The sequence below is a fragment of the Berghia stephanieae genome, chromosome 4 (genome assembly GCF_034508935.2).
Source record: "Berghia stephanieae isolate SIO BIC M18660-M18661 chromosome 4, UCSD_Bste_1.3, whole genome shotgun sequence".
Lineage (NCBI taxonomy): Eukaryota > Metazoa > Mollusca > Gastropoda > Nudibranchia > Aeolidiidae > Berghia > Berghia stephanieae.
In genome coordinates this window covers 4,537,447-4,553,119 of record NC_088363.1, presented here as the reverse complement: position 1 = coordinate 4,553,119, position 15,673 = coordinate 4,537,447, and the positions used below count along the sequence as shown (strand labels likewise).

General features: G+C 38.5%; 1 protein-coding gene across 1 annotated transcript in view; it reads left to right on the top strand.

Annotated features, from left to right (window-relative positions):
• The window catches only part of LOC144969921 (tryptophan 2,3-dioxygenase-like), a 69,557-nt gene that overhangs the window by 37,217 nt on the left and 16,667 nt on the right, over positions 1 to 15,673 (top strand). Inside the window, exons 2-8 of the mRNA XM_078908992.1 lie at positions 3,242 to 3,329; positions 4,056 to 4,146; positions 8,611 to 8,678; positions 9,211 to 9,276; positions 11,449 to 11,510; positions 13,364 to 13,439; positions 14,559 to 14,672. Coding sequence (XP_078765118.1) covers positions 3,264 to 3,329; positions 4,056 to 4,146; positions 8,611 to 8,678; positions 9,211 to 9,276; positions 11,449 to 11,510; positions 13,364 to 13,439; positions 14,559 to 14,672 — 543 coding nt within the window. The 5' untranslated portion in view covers positions 3,242 to 3,263. The remainder of the gene's footprint in view (positions 1 to 3,241; positions 3,330 to 4,055; positions 4,147 to 8,610; positions 8,679 to 9,210; positions 9,277 to 11,448; positions 11,511 to 13,363; positions 13,440 to 14,558; positions 14,673 to 15,673) is intronic.

Here is a 15,673-nt window from a genome sequence, read left to right as displayed (position 1 = left end):
GCCCATAGATCAAAGACCACGATAAAATGTCTGATCCAGATTTGCATCGTGCGGTCTTGCCACCGCGTTCTGAGGTCATTAAATTTAAATCAGGCCATTTTGGCTTAATATCAAAGGAAACTATTCGTCTTTTTTGGAGAGAGAGAGAGAGAGAGAGAGAGAGAGAGAGAGGGAGGGAGAGAGAGAGAGGAGAGAAAGACAGAGAAGGAGGTAGGGAGGAGAGAGAAAGAGAGGGAGAACGATAAAGACGAGCAGAGAGACAGAGAGAGAGAGAGAGAGGGGTAGGGAGGAGAGAGAAAGAGAGGGAGATAAAGAGGCAGAGAGAGAGAGAGAGAGAGAGAGAGAGAGAGAGAGAGAGAGAGAGAAGGAAAGAGAAAAGATGGTGTGGAGAGATAGAAAAAGATTGAAAGTACTAGAGAGAGAGATGGGGGGGGGGGGGGGGGGGGGGGGCACAGAGGAGAGAAAGACAGAGAGAGAGAGAGAGAAAGAGAGGGAGAACGATAAAGAGGAACAGAGAGAGAGAGAGAGAGAGAGAGAGAGAGAGAAAGAGAGAGAAGGAAGGAGAAAAGATGGTGTGGAGAGATAGAAAAAGATTGAAAGGAAGAGAGAGAGAGAGAGAAGGGGGGGGGGGAGGAGAGAGCCACAGAGCAAGAAAGAGAGAGAGAGAGAGTGGGGGGGGGGGGGGGGGCAGGGAGGAGAGGGACCGAGAGAAAACACACACACACACACACACAGATAGAGAGAGAGAGAGAGAGACAAGGAAAGAGAGAAGATGGAGAGAGATAGAAAAAACATTGAGAGAGAGAGAGGGAGAGAGAGAGAGAGAGAGAGAGAGAGAGAGAGAGAGAGAGAGAGAGAGAGAGAGAGAGAGAGAGAGAATAAATATGACTTAACACCTCTCAATAGTATTATGTTCGGGATGATCCGCCAACGTATTGTACAGCCAACTTAAACTTTAACCAACTCATATAGTGAAGCCAACGTATTGTACAGCCAACTTTACTTTAACCAACTCATATAGTGAAGCCAACGTATTGTACAGCCAACTTAAACTTTAACCAACTCATATAGTGAAGCCAACGTATTGTACAGCCAACTTATACTTTAACCAACTCATATAGTGAAGCCAACGTATTGTACAGCCAACTTATACTTTAACCAACTCATATAGTGTAGCCAACTTATTGTACAGCCAACTTATACTTTAACCAACTCATATAGTTTAGCCAACTTATTGTACAGCCAACTTATACTTTAACCAACTCATATAGTGTAGCCAACGTATTGTACGGCCAACTTATACTTTAACCAACTCATATAGTGTAGCCAACTTATTGTACAGCCAACTTATACTTTAACCAACTCATATAGTGAAACCAACTTATTGTACAGCCAACTTATACTTTAACCAACTCATATAGTGTAGCCAACTTATTGTACAGCCAACTTATACTTTAACCAACTCATATAGTGTAGCCAACGTATTGTACGGCCAACTTATACTTTAACCAACTCATATAGTGTAGCCAACTTATTGTACAGCCAACTTATACTTTAACCAACTCATATAGTGAAGCCAACTTATTGTACAGCCAACTTATACTTTAACCAACTCACATCTCTTCAAGTTAACCAATACAATACCATAAGTTATGGATACTGAAATGATTGACGTTTGCATGTATTTATTTATTACCCTTCTAGTTAACATTTCCATAAATAAATTGAATACACATCCTCACCCCCTCTCCGATTCAGGTAGCTGAAAACAACTCCTTGTTTTTAGTCTTTTGATTGGGATGGTTTGGTCATAGACAGGGTGTCTGGTGTCACTTTCCTGTTTGTATTTTTGTATTTTAGTGTGTATGTGTGTGTGTGTGTGTGTGTGTGTGTGTGTGTGTGTGTCCCTCCAGATATGTGGTGGTGCTATTCCTGAAAGCATATAAACTGCTGGTAAGTGTGTTGGTTTCAATGAACCTGTTATTATACGACAGGTATGGTTAAGCTCTGGGTCAACATGTTTGGCATGACTTGCTCTTGACCAAACAAGAGAGCAATACTCAGTCGAAGAGTAGCAGAGCGCTGATTCATGCTGTTGTCCTTCACGTTTTTGGGTCCGCATCCCATTTGGTGTTAGCGAGTTTTCCCAGTAGGTTGTTCCTTGAGGCTCCTTTTGTGCTTTCATCTTTTTTGTATGTTGGGCAAAGGATGTGGTGCGGTCCAGAGTAACACCAAAATAGATTGGGAAAGTGTTATTTTCAAGTACCACTCCATTCCAGGAAATATTTAAGTTCCAATTTGCTTTATATTTAGATGGAAAATGCACATTTGCGATTTACCTGGGTTTGCATTTATAGAATTTTCTGTATAGTACTCTGTGAGTTTATTCAGAAATGCAAAGTCTGTCTTGAGTGGTTTTGAAGTCTCTGGACTGGTTTGCCAGGCACAAGTCATCTGCATACAGAAATCTCCTAATATTTGGATATTCAGACTGGTCATTTGTATAGATGTTGAATAGAGTTGGCATCAGAACAGATCCATGTGAGAGGCCATTCTTCTGAAAACGCCATTTGCTTTTTCTGGGGTCCGTTTCTACAAAGAATCTTCTGTTGGTTAAGAGGGATTCTATAATCTTTACAATCTTCATGTTATGTCGGGTTTTTTTTCCACTTTAAAGAGGAGGTTTCTATGGTTGACCGTGTCATATGCCGATGTCAGATCTACAAACATCGTGCCAGTGATTTGTTTATTATTCAAATCCATCTCGAATGAATTGGGTCAGGTTAAGTAGTTGGTCGCAGCAAGATTTTCCTGGTCGGGTGATAGCTGTTGGTCTACTGTGATGGCAATTCGAGTCAGTATTATTCGTTCGTACAATTTGTACAGGATGCTAAGGAGAAAAGCTAGACGGTAGCTTTTCTATTTTCTGGATCTTTACGAGGTTTTAACAATGCAACAACCCTTGCTTGATCCCCTCCTGGTAACATTTCTATAGATAGATAAATTAAATACAGATCCCCACCCCCTTCTTGTTACATTTCCATAATAAAATAAGATAAATACACAACCCCCCCCCCCCCCCCCCCCAATTCGTAACATTTCCATAAATAAATTGAATACACAAACTCTTTCTCCTTGTAACATTTCCATGAATAAATTGAATACAAGAACTCATCCCCTACTTGTGACATTTCCATAAATAGATCTTTATTTTAAAATTCTTTTTTCTTTCCTTCTCAAGCGTTGACCACATCACCATAGCGATGGCGGAGTCTGCGAAATCTGGTGAGGAGAAAGAGAAACCGATGAATTATCACAGTTACTTAATGGTGAGTATTGATGGTATTGGTATAGAATGAACGAAGATGACGTCGCTCAGCTCTTTGTCGATGCTTGTATAATATACCGCCACTTGGGTGATTAGTTTACACTTAATTCTGTTGACCATGCCGTAAACGTTGAAGGATACACATCGTTTTGTGTGCTGGTACAATTGAACTGTCAGGAAGAACTAGTGAGTATTTTAATTAAACGCATTCCATCAATACATAAAACTACTCACAAGGTGTACCTGCCAGATCAAACGTACCATACACATTTGTCGTCTGATTGATAGAATTTAGTGAGAGCTAATCACCAAAGTGGCGTTCTGAAAACATCTCAAAGACCTGAGTGACGTCGACTCCACTTATTTTATGGCTGTGTGTCAGTTGGGCAAAGCTGAATAGTCTTGGCTTCGTACCCCTGAAAGTTCCGGGTTCAAGTCCCGTCCGCAGCGTTCTGTGGCCTTGGGCATGACATTTCGCCAGAGCTCGCTTACTCGCGTTGTTGCACCGCCACTGATGTCGGGGAATTTCAATCTTCCTTGAAGTATGCCATATATGGAGGGGGGGGGGGGGGGGGGGGGTCGCTAGCTAACTAACCAACAGCAAACTTCACCTGAAATGATACCAGAATTATTTTTATTTCCGGCAAATGATTTTTGTGTGCTTTTCTTCATAGTACTGTATTAGTTTTCTCCCCCCCCCCCCGCCCCTCCCCCCTTCCCATTCCAGCTGGACAACGTACTTAGCAGTCAACGATTGAAATCTGAAGAGAACAACAAGAAAGTCCACGATGAACATTTGTTTATCGTCACACATCAAGGTAAACAAACTTGAACTTGAGCTTATGAAGATGACGTCACTCAGGTCTTTGTTATTGCTTTTTGCCGTCTGCGTTTATGAGTAATTCTCATTAAACTGTATTAACCAGTCTATAGATAGTATGTACTTGGCTAAGAAGTTCAAAACATTGCCATCCGAAAGTATAACTGGCCAACACACAAAACTGTGTGTAACCGTGATAGTTTATAGTCTGGTTAATACAGTTTAGTGAGAATTACTCATAAACGCGGATGGCAAAAAATAATATTAAAGACCTGAGTGACGTCATCTTCGAACTATCTATAAACGTCTAAGGTTATACTAGTTTTTGTGTTGGCCCGTTATACTTTCCGATGGCAAAAAACAATAACAAAGACCCGAGTGACGTCAACTTCATTCTATCTTTTCAGATAATGTGCGCTTGTCTTAGAAACTCACAACAATGCCACCCGGAAGTATAACGGACCAACTCACAAAACTATGTGTAATCTTGAACGTTTATAGTCTGGTTAATACAGAGGCAACGTCTGGACCAGAATTTATTTATTTTCCACTATCACTGTTACCCATCTGGCCACTTACCACGCTTAACGTTGTTTGACTTTTGTGACAAGACGAGAGCCCCCATCCTGCTGAACCAACGAGCCTCGCAATGGCTTCATCGAGTGAATGCGTCTCTTATCTGCTTCAGTCCCTTGAACAGCGAATTAACAAAATTTCAAGTACCCACTGTTATCTCAAGTGTTTTAGCTTATCATTTATTTGAGTTTGTGCGGTTCTTTGGTCTAGTGGTATGACTCAAACAAACAAACAAACAAACAAACAAAAACCTCTCACTCTCTCCCTCTCTCGCTTTCACAAACATAAACACACATATCTGGGTGGGGTTCCTGACCTCCCATAGTGGGAAGGGAGGTACATACAGTGTCCTCTATCCCCCTTTATTTATTTTCCAACATGCTTTCTGTCTAGGTCTTGGAATGAGATTACCTGGTTTTGTCCTGGCCCTGGTCGGAGTCCTGGCTGAGAGTCCTGAGAGGGAAACAGTCAAATGCATAGTTATTGTTTTGGGAGATGATATTTTTTTCCTTGTAAATTATCTCTCTGTTATGTATTATTATATTTGTTATTTTGAATGTATAATGTAAGCATTTGAGTGTATTCCTCTTTGTTGGATTTTGTGCTTGTGTCCGGATGAGACTTATAGGTGATCTCAAACTAAGTACATTGGTGGTAGTGCTCTTGGAATCTACATCTGATCCCTATTTGTTCCCAGTTCCCCTTTGTCTTACTTTCTCGTGGGTGCTTTAATTGTAATTCTAGAACTTCCGACTATCCCATATTCTTCCATTTTACTGGCGCTGATATAATCTAAATGTGTTGCGAGCGCCGTAAAACCCTTAAAAAACAAAACAAAAAAAAAAACAACAAAAAACGAGCAAACACACATATACATACATACCAACACGCACTTTGACACACGAAATATGCACAGATGACACCCACTACACACACAATACAAACACACCACATACACTCTCACACACAGACATACACACACACACACACACACTCATACTACACATACCAACACGCCACATACACACACACATACAATACAATACAAACATACCACAAATACACGCGTACACTTACACACACACACACAAACATACACACATCACCAGGGCATTCGATGGAAATAAAATAAACACTGCAAATAACATTTTGTCCACTTCACACCTTGATTGGCATCTGGTTGTTTTGATAGCACCATACATAAATAGCTATTGTCACAGTCTGTGTGTGTGTGTGTGTGTGTGTGTGTGTGTGTGTGTGTTTGACTTTGTGGTCTTATATGGTATATGACACTCACCTTCGGGCCTGTAAATTGATAGTTCGAATCCTGCTGTAAGTGGCCAAGGTTAAGTCCATATTACAGGCCCTTTATTCATACCCCACGCCCTTTACTTAGGTGTAAAATGAGTACCTGTCTGACAACAGCGTTGTCTTTGTCGAAGAAAATTGCACGAGGGCCTGGTCGGCGTCATTAATGTCTCGTTTTTCATTTACCCATTACGATGTATTTGCATTTGCGTGATGCTGTAGAAGTAGAAGTTGAAGAAGGAGAAGAAGAAGATTTCATAAAGTGGGCGTCAGAGCACAATAATTGTTACGTCATCATTAAAGGGATTGTGCGTCTCTGTGGTCTAGTGGTATGGCACTCGCTTTCATTTCGGCATGCAACGCATGAAACAATTAGCGCGAACTGACGTATATTGGCCAGGTATTGATTCTGACATCGTCAATACGTGTCGTGGATGTGTTACGTGTACAGAACATCAAAACAACCCACCAAAGGAGCCAAACCATCCATGGATAACGCCAGACTCACCGTGGAGTCGAGTACACATCGATCACGCAGTGAATTTTATGGGTAATAATTGGGTAGTAATGGTCAACGCCTACTCAAATGACCCATGCATTCATGCAACCAGCTCGACGTCAACGAAAGCAACAACTATCATTCTGGAAGAGGATTTCGCTCACTTCGGCTTTCCTCACGCAATCGTATCGGATGACGCAGAATGCTTCACTTCTGACGAATTTCAGACATGGTGTAGGGAGAGGGGAATCAAACATCTCACTGGAGCTCTCTATCATCCCGCTACAAACGGTGCAGCAGAACGACTTGTGGGAAGTTTTAAAAAGGCTTGAGAAAATCGTCTTTTCCTCCAAGACAATTCGTGCAGCAAGTTCTTATGCAATATCGTCGCACACCTGTAGCTTCTGGTTCGTCACCGAGTGAATTGCCTCATGGACGTCAAATTCGTACATTGATTCATTGTTCGACACACTTCGCCCGTTACCCACCTAAAATTCCAAAATAGCAAGCAAAAAACGCGTCATGAAGTTGGGACAGACATTTATTCCTTACGTCTTGGTACTCGAAAGGACGGAGAGGCGAATGGGATTCCCGCTGCTGTCACCAAAGTGTTGGGACCCCGTCATGGCATGATAACACTGTGGAAGCATCATATGGAACAGATAAGACCACGTTACAACCTTCCTCGCCAAAACGTACCGGCTTCAGCAAATGCTACCATACAGGGCGATTTCGTTACTAATCCTATCTGTGATTGTTGCCTTGTCTTGAGAGTACATGTTTCAATTACTTACAATAATAGGCCCATAACAATTTGGGTTATCAGACCTGTAAATAACAAGTCACCTCCCCCCCCCCACCCCCCCCACCCCCACCCAGCCCCTTAATCTGATGGACTTTGAATTACGTGTATGCTGTAAACTTATGAATCACAGGAATAGGTACAAATGTAAGAGGTTGGGTAGGGCCAACGTGACGTTATTTGCAGGTCTGATAACCCAAATTATTATGGTCTCATTGTTGTAATGGAAATTACTCTCAAGCCAAGCTAAAATATTGTCCATTACATCAATGTTAAATCAAGTCCATAACGGGACAGAAAACGTCATTATTGACGTCACACCCTCTACTCTTCCGGTTCCAAAATCGCTGGAAGTGTGTAAGTAACCAGTCCTTCGGAGGACAAATTTATAATGAGGTTACATACTGAATCATAAGGTGACATAACTATTTTGGTAGCAAGCTGTACCGGCAGATTCTTAACGATTATGGGACGTAAAAGAGCGAGGATGGATTATCTTTCTTGACGACCAGCATTTAGATAGACTAGAAAATAAGATGCCATCACTCTGACACCGGAAGAAGATCAATTAAGCAAGGATAAACACGTTAAGTGGATATTGCGCATGCGCTATATAAAAAAGCTCAAAAGGAAGAAAAAAAAAAGCTAAACATCCAATCCTCCGGAAGAGTGATTTTACACTTCCAATGAGATTGGAACCAGTTTTATGACATGGCTCTTTTGTTCCCTATTGCGTTCTGTTCTCATCAGACGTGCAAATAAGTACACATAGAGTAGGGCCGACGTGCACTTATTTGCAGGTCTGATACTGATAACCAAATTCCTTATGGGATCATTGCTGTAATGGAAATCGCAAAAATTGACACCAAATATTGTCCATTACAACAATGTTAAACTAGGCCCATGAGTGTGTTCGGATGTCAGACCTGCAAATATATATATATATACATGTCGTTTTATTTCATTAAACAAAATTATTATTATTATTATTATTATTATTATTATTATTATTATTATTATTATTATTATTATTACTACTACTACTACTACTACTACTACTACTACTACTACTACTACTACTACTACTACAACTACTACTACTACTACTACTACTACTACTACTACTACTACTACTACTACTACTACTACTACGACTACTATTACTATTAGTGGTTTTACACATTCAATGAGATCGGAACCCGTTTTTTGCAATGCTTTTTTCTGATTTAATTCAAGTATTAATTCCAACCAATCATATCGTCATCCCGTGTCCCCAGCCTATGAATTGTGGTTCAAACAGATTATCTATGACGTGGACTCGGTCCGAGAAATGTTCATGTTGCCGGTAAGTGTAGACTTCGACTTTGGGTTCATGACTGGATGATGAACAAAATAAGAATTGAAGTATTTAATTTATCGTTTGATTTTAGCGTCAAGTTGATTATCAAGTAAGGTGCCGTTTTTTTTAAAGCTGTTGTTGTGTTCATATTTGTTCTGTTGTTGTTATTATTATTATTATTATTATTATTATTATTATTATTATTATTATTATTATTATTATTGTTGTTGTTGTTGTTGTTGTTGTTGTTGTTGTTGTTGTTGTTGTTGTTGTTGTTGTTGTTGTTGTTGTTGTTGTTGTTGTTGTTGTTGTTGTTGTTGTTGTTGTTGGTGGTGGTGGTGGTGGTGGTGGTGGTGGTGGTGGTGGTGGTGGTGGTAGTGGCGGTGGCGGAGGAGGAGGAGGTGGTGGTTGTTGTTGTTGGTGTTGTTTTTATTATTATATTATCATTATTATTATTATTATTATTATTATTATTATTATTATTATTATTATTATTATTAGTATTATTATTATTATTATTATTTAATACCATTTTCAGGTACTCGATGAAAGCAAGAATCTTCTGATTTTGAATCGCTTGGGACGAGTTGTTTTAATTTTGAAGGTAAGATTGATAACGAACCTGTAATTGTACATTATAATATCGCATAACAGGCGTTTTGTCTCGTTCTACATGTTACGTGTTGCTGTTGTTGGTCATGGACCCTTTGTAAAGCGCTTTGAGCACATTTAGTTGATATTGCGCTACATAAAGGCTCTAGTTAGTTGTTACTGTTTCATATATCGTGATATTATACATTGTCAAGTCTTTTCATTGTCAATTCAACTTAAATTTTATCAATAAATTCAAGATTACAATTTTATAAGTTTGTAGGTGTGCAGCTATGTGGTCTAGTGGTATGACACTCGCTTTCGGATCGGAAGGTCCTGGGCTCGAGCCTCGCGCTCGGCGCATAGTTGAGTCCTTGGAAAAGGCTCTTTACTCATTTTCTCTCACCGTACTCAGGTGTAAAGGAGTACCTGGCCGCTAACAGCGTTGTCTTTGTCCGAAAAATTGTAATATCGTCTAACAGGCGTTATGTTCCGTCCTACATGTTAAATGTTGCTGTTGACCAGGGACCCCTTGTAAAGCGCTCTGAGCACTTTTAGTGGATATTGCACTATATAAAGCTCAATTTTAAATTTTAAGTATGTATTGCTTCTTCAATTTAAAAAAAACAAAACAAAACAAAACTGACTCAATCAGATTGATTATTGTTGTTGTTGTTGACTTGTTTAAATCAACGTACACACATTTGCAGGTCTGATAACCAAGTGCGATTATGGGCTTGAATTAACATTGCTGTAATGGACAATATTTTTGTGTTGGTTCGAGAGAATTTCCATTACAACCAATGAGGCCATAATAATTTGGGTTATCAGACCTGCAAATATGTACAAGTCGGTTTAAATATAAGAATGATTTTCATTTAAAGTAAATACATTTGTAATAAAAAAAGCTCTTGTCGTCTTTTAATAGACACTTGATAAAAATGTATTTCTACTATCAATTCTATGAACGTACAGAATACTTTGGAACTCGTACAATAAAATGCAGAAGTCACTAATAAACATAGACTCTGCATTATTAATGTCAGATTTGTTAGAATAAAAAATTACATTTTGAACTCAACACAGTATTTTTAAAAGGTGTTTTTTAATTTTTTAAAAAGAAAAGAAAAGAAAGTAACTTTTACATGTTATTAATTCCATAAAGCTGCTTATACTTGTCAAGAAAATGAATATATGTGACTCACGCGCTCAATCTGGGTTTGTGTGTGTGTGTGTGTGTGTGTGTGTGTGTGTGTGTGTGTGTGTGTGTGTGGGAGGGGGGAGGTAACTATATAATGGATATCGAATTTTAAGAATAAATCACCATAATAATGACATTTCAAATTTTTTTAACAGTTTAAAAAAAAATCTGTATTCATTTTCCACAATGAAAACTTTTTCATTTAATCACATTTTAACATGTAGACTTTCTGTTTTAGCATCTTGTTTACCTCAACGACATAATACTGGTAAGCGGTGTAAGGCCACGTATTACACATCTGTATGATCGTAGCCATCGTAAAGTTATAGCCTGATACTGAAACCCAAAAAGACTGGCATTTTGACGTCATTATTTGTTTGTTTGTTTGTTTGTTGCTTTAGGTCTCTTCCAACACAATTGAGGTTATATGAGAGACCGCTGAAACAAAAAAAACAAGCAATCTAACAAAAATAGTACAAATGTAAATCAAAATCATAACCTAAAGTTATCATAAGCTAAATTATAAATAACCAAGAACAAACAGGCAGAAGATTTACAGAAAAAAAATATCCCCTGTCAAAAATACAATCACAAACCAAAGAAGCAGGATAGGCGAGTAAAGAGAAGAAGAAACGACATCACTATCGGATCGTACGCCCATGAGAACATCATAGGTATATGATTCAAGGGTGATGCTCCCATCCAACCACCCGCAACGTCATTATTTGTTTTTTGCACCGCCTAGTGAGTTGTCGTTAGTAGAGCTCATGGAAACAAGTGGTCCCATTGGTTGAACTATTGAATACAACTCACGATTTGTTTTCATTTGTGGCCAAAGACTGGCATTTTGACATCATTTTTTGGTCAGTGTCAGGCCATAACTTTACGAAGGCCACGATATGATACAGTCTCCATCTGAATGTTATAAATATGAAGACAATCGGACTATAACAACCTGTTATTTTTCTTTATTTCTATGTTCAGCTCCTGGTAGATCAAATCCACATATTAGAAACGATGACTCCATTGGATTTTCTTGAATTCAGGTAATAAATCTTGTTTTGATAAAATGTGTCTACGTTTAACTCACTCAACCCTAACACCAACTTTATCCTTAGTTTACCCGGGTTACTTTTACCCCATGCCTATTTATTACAATTTTATGCGACAAATTATAGGCATAGTATCAAATCTAGTGTTTTTAGCTTTTTGCATGTTAATGATAGTTGAATAAAACTATCTATGTACATGCTCATTTTTAATACATTGTTTCCAATTTTGAAAAGTAGGAAAAATTTCTAGGATTGAGTGAATTAACTGTCTCCTTACCAGCCATTTTCAGTAGTTCCTAAAATGTCATGCCTACCCTAAAACCATGAAAAACAGGCTTTACAAGACAACATTAAGTTCTTATAAATTAACTCATTCAACCCTAACACCGACTATTTCAGTGGTTTTTCCGGTTTACTTTTACCCCATGCCAATTTATTACATTTTTTGAGACAAATTATAGGCGTAGTGTCAAAGATAATGTATTTAGTTCTTTACATGTTAGTGGCAGTTGAATAAAACTACCTATGTACATGCTCATTTTTAATACATTTTTTTCCAATTTTGAAAAGTAGCAAAAATCTCTAGGACTTAGTGAGTTAAGCAAAGATTTCCCTTCAAGTTTGTGATACTATACAAAATAAATCTGAGCAAGAAAAATGTTTATTGTGTCGTAACAAATGTGATGTCTTTCATGTGCGGCTATGTGGTCTAGTGGGTATGACACTCACTTTCGGATTGGAAGGTCCTGGGTTCATGCCTCGCGCTCGTCGCGTAGTTGAGTCCTTGAAAAAGGCTCTTTACTCACAGTCTCTCACCGTACTCAGGTGTAAAATGAGTACCTGGCCGTTAACAGCGTTGTCTTTGTCCGAAAAATTGTAATATCGCCTAACGGGCGTAATGTCCCGTCTTACATGTTAAATGTTGCTGTTGACCAGGGACCCCTTGTAAAGCGCTTTGAGCACATTTTGTGGATATTGTGCTATATAAAGCTCAATATTTTTTTTTTTAGTTGGTAAGGAGAGGGTTAAGGGTGAACATTAGAATGGTTATCCAAATTTAATAGAAATAGTCAATCAACCATTTTGATTATTACGTAAATCACTCGACTTATTCCTCTTGGTCCTTGTTGTAAATAACAATGTGAAATTGAATGTAAGCTTCAATTTAATTACAAAAACAGATCAAATGCATTTGATCTGTTTTCGTAATTAAATTGAAGCTTACATTCAATTTTACATTGTTATTTATTTCTTCGAGCTTCGAGCAGCAACATTTACATTGGTCCTTGTTGGGACATTTAACAATGAAAAAATGGAAAGAACAAATGGGGCCCAAGGAGCCAGTCTCTATATATAGTATGCGCTTGGCTAAGAAGCTCATAACATTGCCATCCGGAAGTATAACGGACCAACACACAAAACTGTGTGTATCCATGAACGTTAATAGTCTGGTTACTACAGTTCAGTGAGCATTACTCATAAACGTGGATGGCAAAAAAACAAGAACAAAGACCTGAGTGACGTCATCTTCAAACTATCTATTGGGTGAAATCGCTATTGTCCTTTTCACGCTATAGAAACTGGATAAACTCCGGCTCCTTGGGCCCAGTGGCTCTGAGAGACTACTAAAAAAAAAAAAAAAAATTTTCTGTGCCTCTAAGCAAAGTACTACAAATTAAAAAACCTCTCTTATTTATTGTTTTTTGTTGTTGGCTGAAGAAGGGTTTTGAGCTCCAAACGTTCCATGTTACGTATTTTGTTCTTTTTTTGAAGCTGTTATATATAATCAGTTTTGTTTATTACTTTTTAGGTTGTTTAGTATAATGGTTTGATCTCGTTTATTGCAGAACACAGCTTGCGGCAGCCTCCGGTTTTCAAAGCTTACAGTTTCGGCTTTTAGAAAACAAACTTGGAGTTCAAGATGTAAGTATTTTGTGGATGGCCACGTCGCCCTCTTTTGACAGGCTTTGATAATACTCCAATCTGACATCATGTTTTACTTCTTTTATGGAGACAACATCTCCTAAATCTGATCACCGCCATGTCGTGATGAGTTGTTGCGTTGCTTATGCCCAATCAGAAGGGCCAGAATGTCTCCCAGTGAATAGTCTCAAAGAAGGTTTACGACTGAAGAGCGGTATGCAAGCACCTATATATTGGTTTGCATGATTAAAAGTTACGGGCAAGGCACCATAAGATATCGTCGCTTAGGCATTCCATGAAGGAATATAGATAATTCATCAAATTCATGATGTTTGATGTCAACAGGAATCACTCATGTTGTCCAAGTGAGCAAATTGGGGGTTATTAATCTTGCCCAAGGAAAAAATAAATTAAAGTTCCTGAAGTGGGGCTTAAACCTGGGATCTTCCGGATCACAATGCAATGCCTTAACTACTCAGCCATTTCACCCCCTTTGCATGAATAATTCTTTATAAAATGATGATCACTCCTAGGCTTGAATAAGAGCTCACTCCCTCTATCCTAGGCATGTGTGGTAAGACTTTTATTATCGAGATGTGTCTGATTAGCCAGCACCTATCCATCCCCCTCCCCCTCCCCCCCATCTTTGTTATCTGGACAGTAATAATAATAATGCTGATAATACTGAAAACTTATATAGTAAATTGTACCAATACGACTAGGCTTCAATTAAAACGACAGTCACTTTTCTGCTACTGCTGTCGTGGTGAGAATAGTTAGTTCTTTCTCTCCTGTCTCTCACGCCACCTCTTGCATCCACATGCAACATCCTCTCCATACCTTGTTTCCACATTTTAGAAAATGTGATTTTTCGTAACCTTATATTTTTGCGTCTTGTTGTTTTGTCTCCTGACGCAGGCCTAGGGCCGAAACGTTGTTTGTTTTGTGTAGTCCCTTTTTATACGAGTCACATTTACTCACTTCATTTTTCTCCCCATTCAAAATATTGACCATTTCACACATTTACTCACTTCATTTTTCTCCCCATTCAAAATATTGACCATTTCACACATTTACTCACTTCATTTTTCTCCCCATTCAAAATTTTGACCATTTCAGTCTTCGCGAGTGAAATACAACCAAGAACACTACACCAAGGTCTTCTCTGCCCCCGACCAAGTCAAGATGTTGAATGACTCGGTCACACAGCCATCTTTGTTCCAGCTAGTGGAGGTACTACATGAAAGATCAAATAAAATGTGTCAGTGCATGGTATAATCAGTCGGAGGGTGAAAATTTTGGATTTGCATTTTTTTTCTCTTTTATTTTCTGAAAGAATATGCTCAACAGAGCATTTTAATCTTTATTTGAAGTAAATCGGGTGATTTTTCATGAAGTGATGGTCAGATGTATGGGAAAAGTATCCAGCAACTTTTCTCAAATTTCATACTTTTTCAACTTGACTAGCTGTAATAAATATTTAGATGTGAAATTAAGCTTTGATATTTCCCGATGTACAAAAAGGGTTGATTTAATCCTTTATGACAGGAACTCATCTTTGATAAAAATTGATCTTCCAACTAAACTTGGCAATATCTCAGTTCAAACCTTTTCACCATCCGACTGATTATGTCATTAACTGTCACAAATTATAAATATGATCACTTATATAGCGCAATTCCACAGATTTACATTGGTCAATGCACTTCACAATGTTTCATTTATTCCCCCAGCTGGGCGGGTGGTTGGATGGGAGCATCACCCTTGAATCATATACTTATGATGTTCGCATGGGTGTACGATCCGATAGTGATGTCGTTTCTTCTTCTCTTTACTAGCCTATCCTGCTTCTTTGGTTTGTGATTGTATTTTTGACAGGGGATATTTTTTTCTGTAAATCTTCTGCCTGTTTGTTCTTGGTTATTTATAATTTAGCTTATGATATCCTTAGGTTATGATTTTGATTGACATTTGTACTATTTTTGTTGGATTGCTTGTTTCTTTGTTTCAGCGGTCTCTCATATAACCCAATTGTGTTGGAAGAGACCTAAAGCAACAAACAACAACAACAACAAATTCCCCCAGCTGGCAGTGTGGAAGCATATTTCCATTTCCCACAGTACCAATCAACTGTTTTAGTTTTAACACTTTTACAGTACATGTCACTGCCTATGACCAGATACTCATTCACACTTGATTCAAGTAATGTATATAAAGTGCTTTACCCAACGACA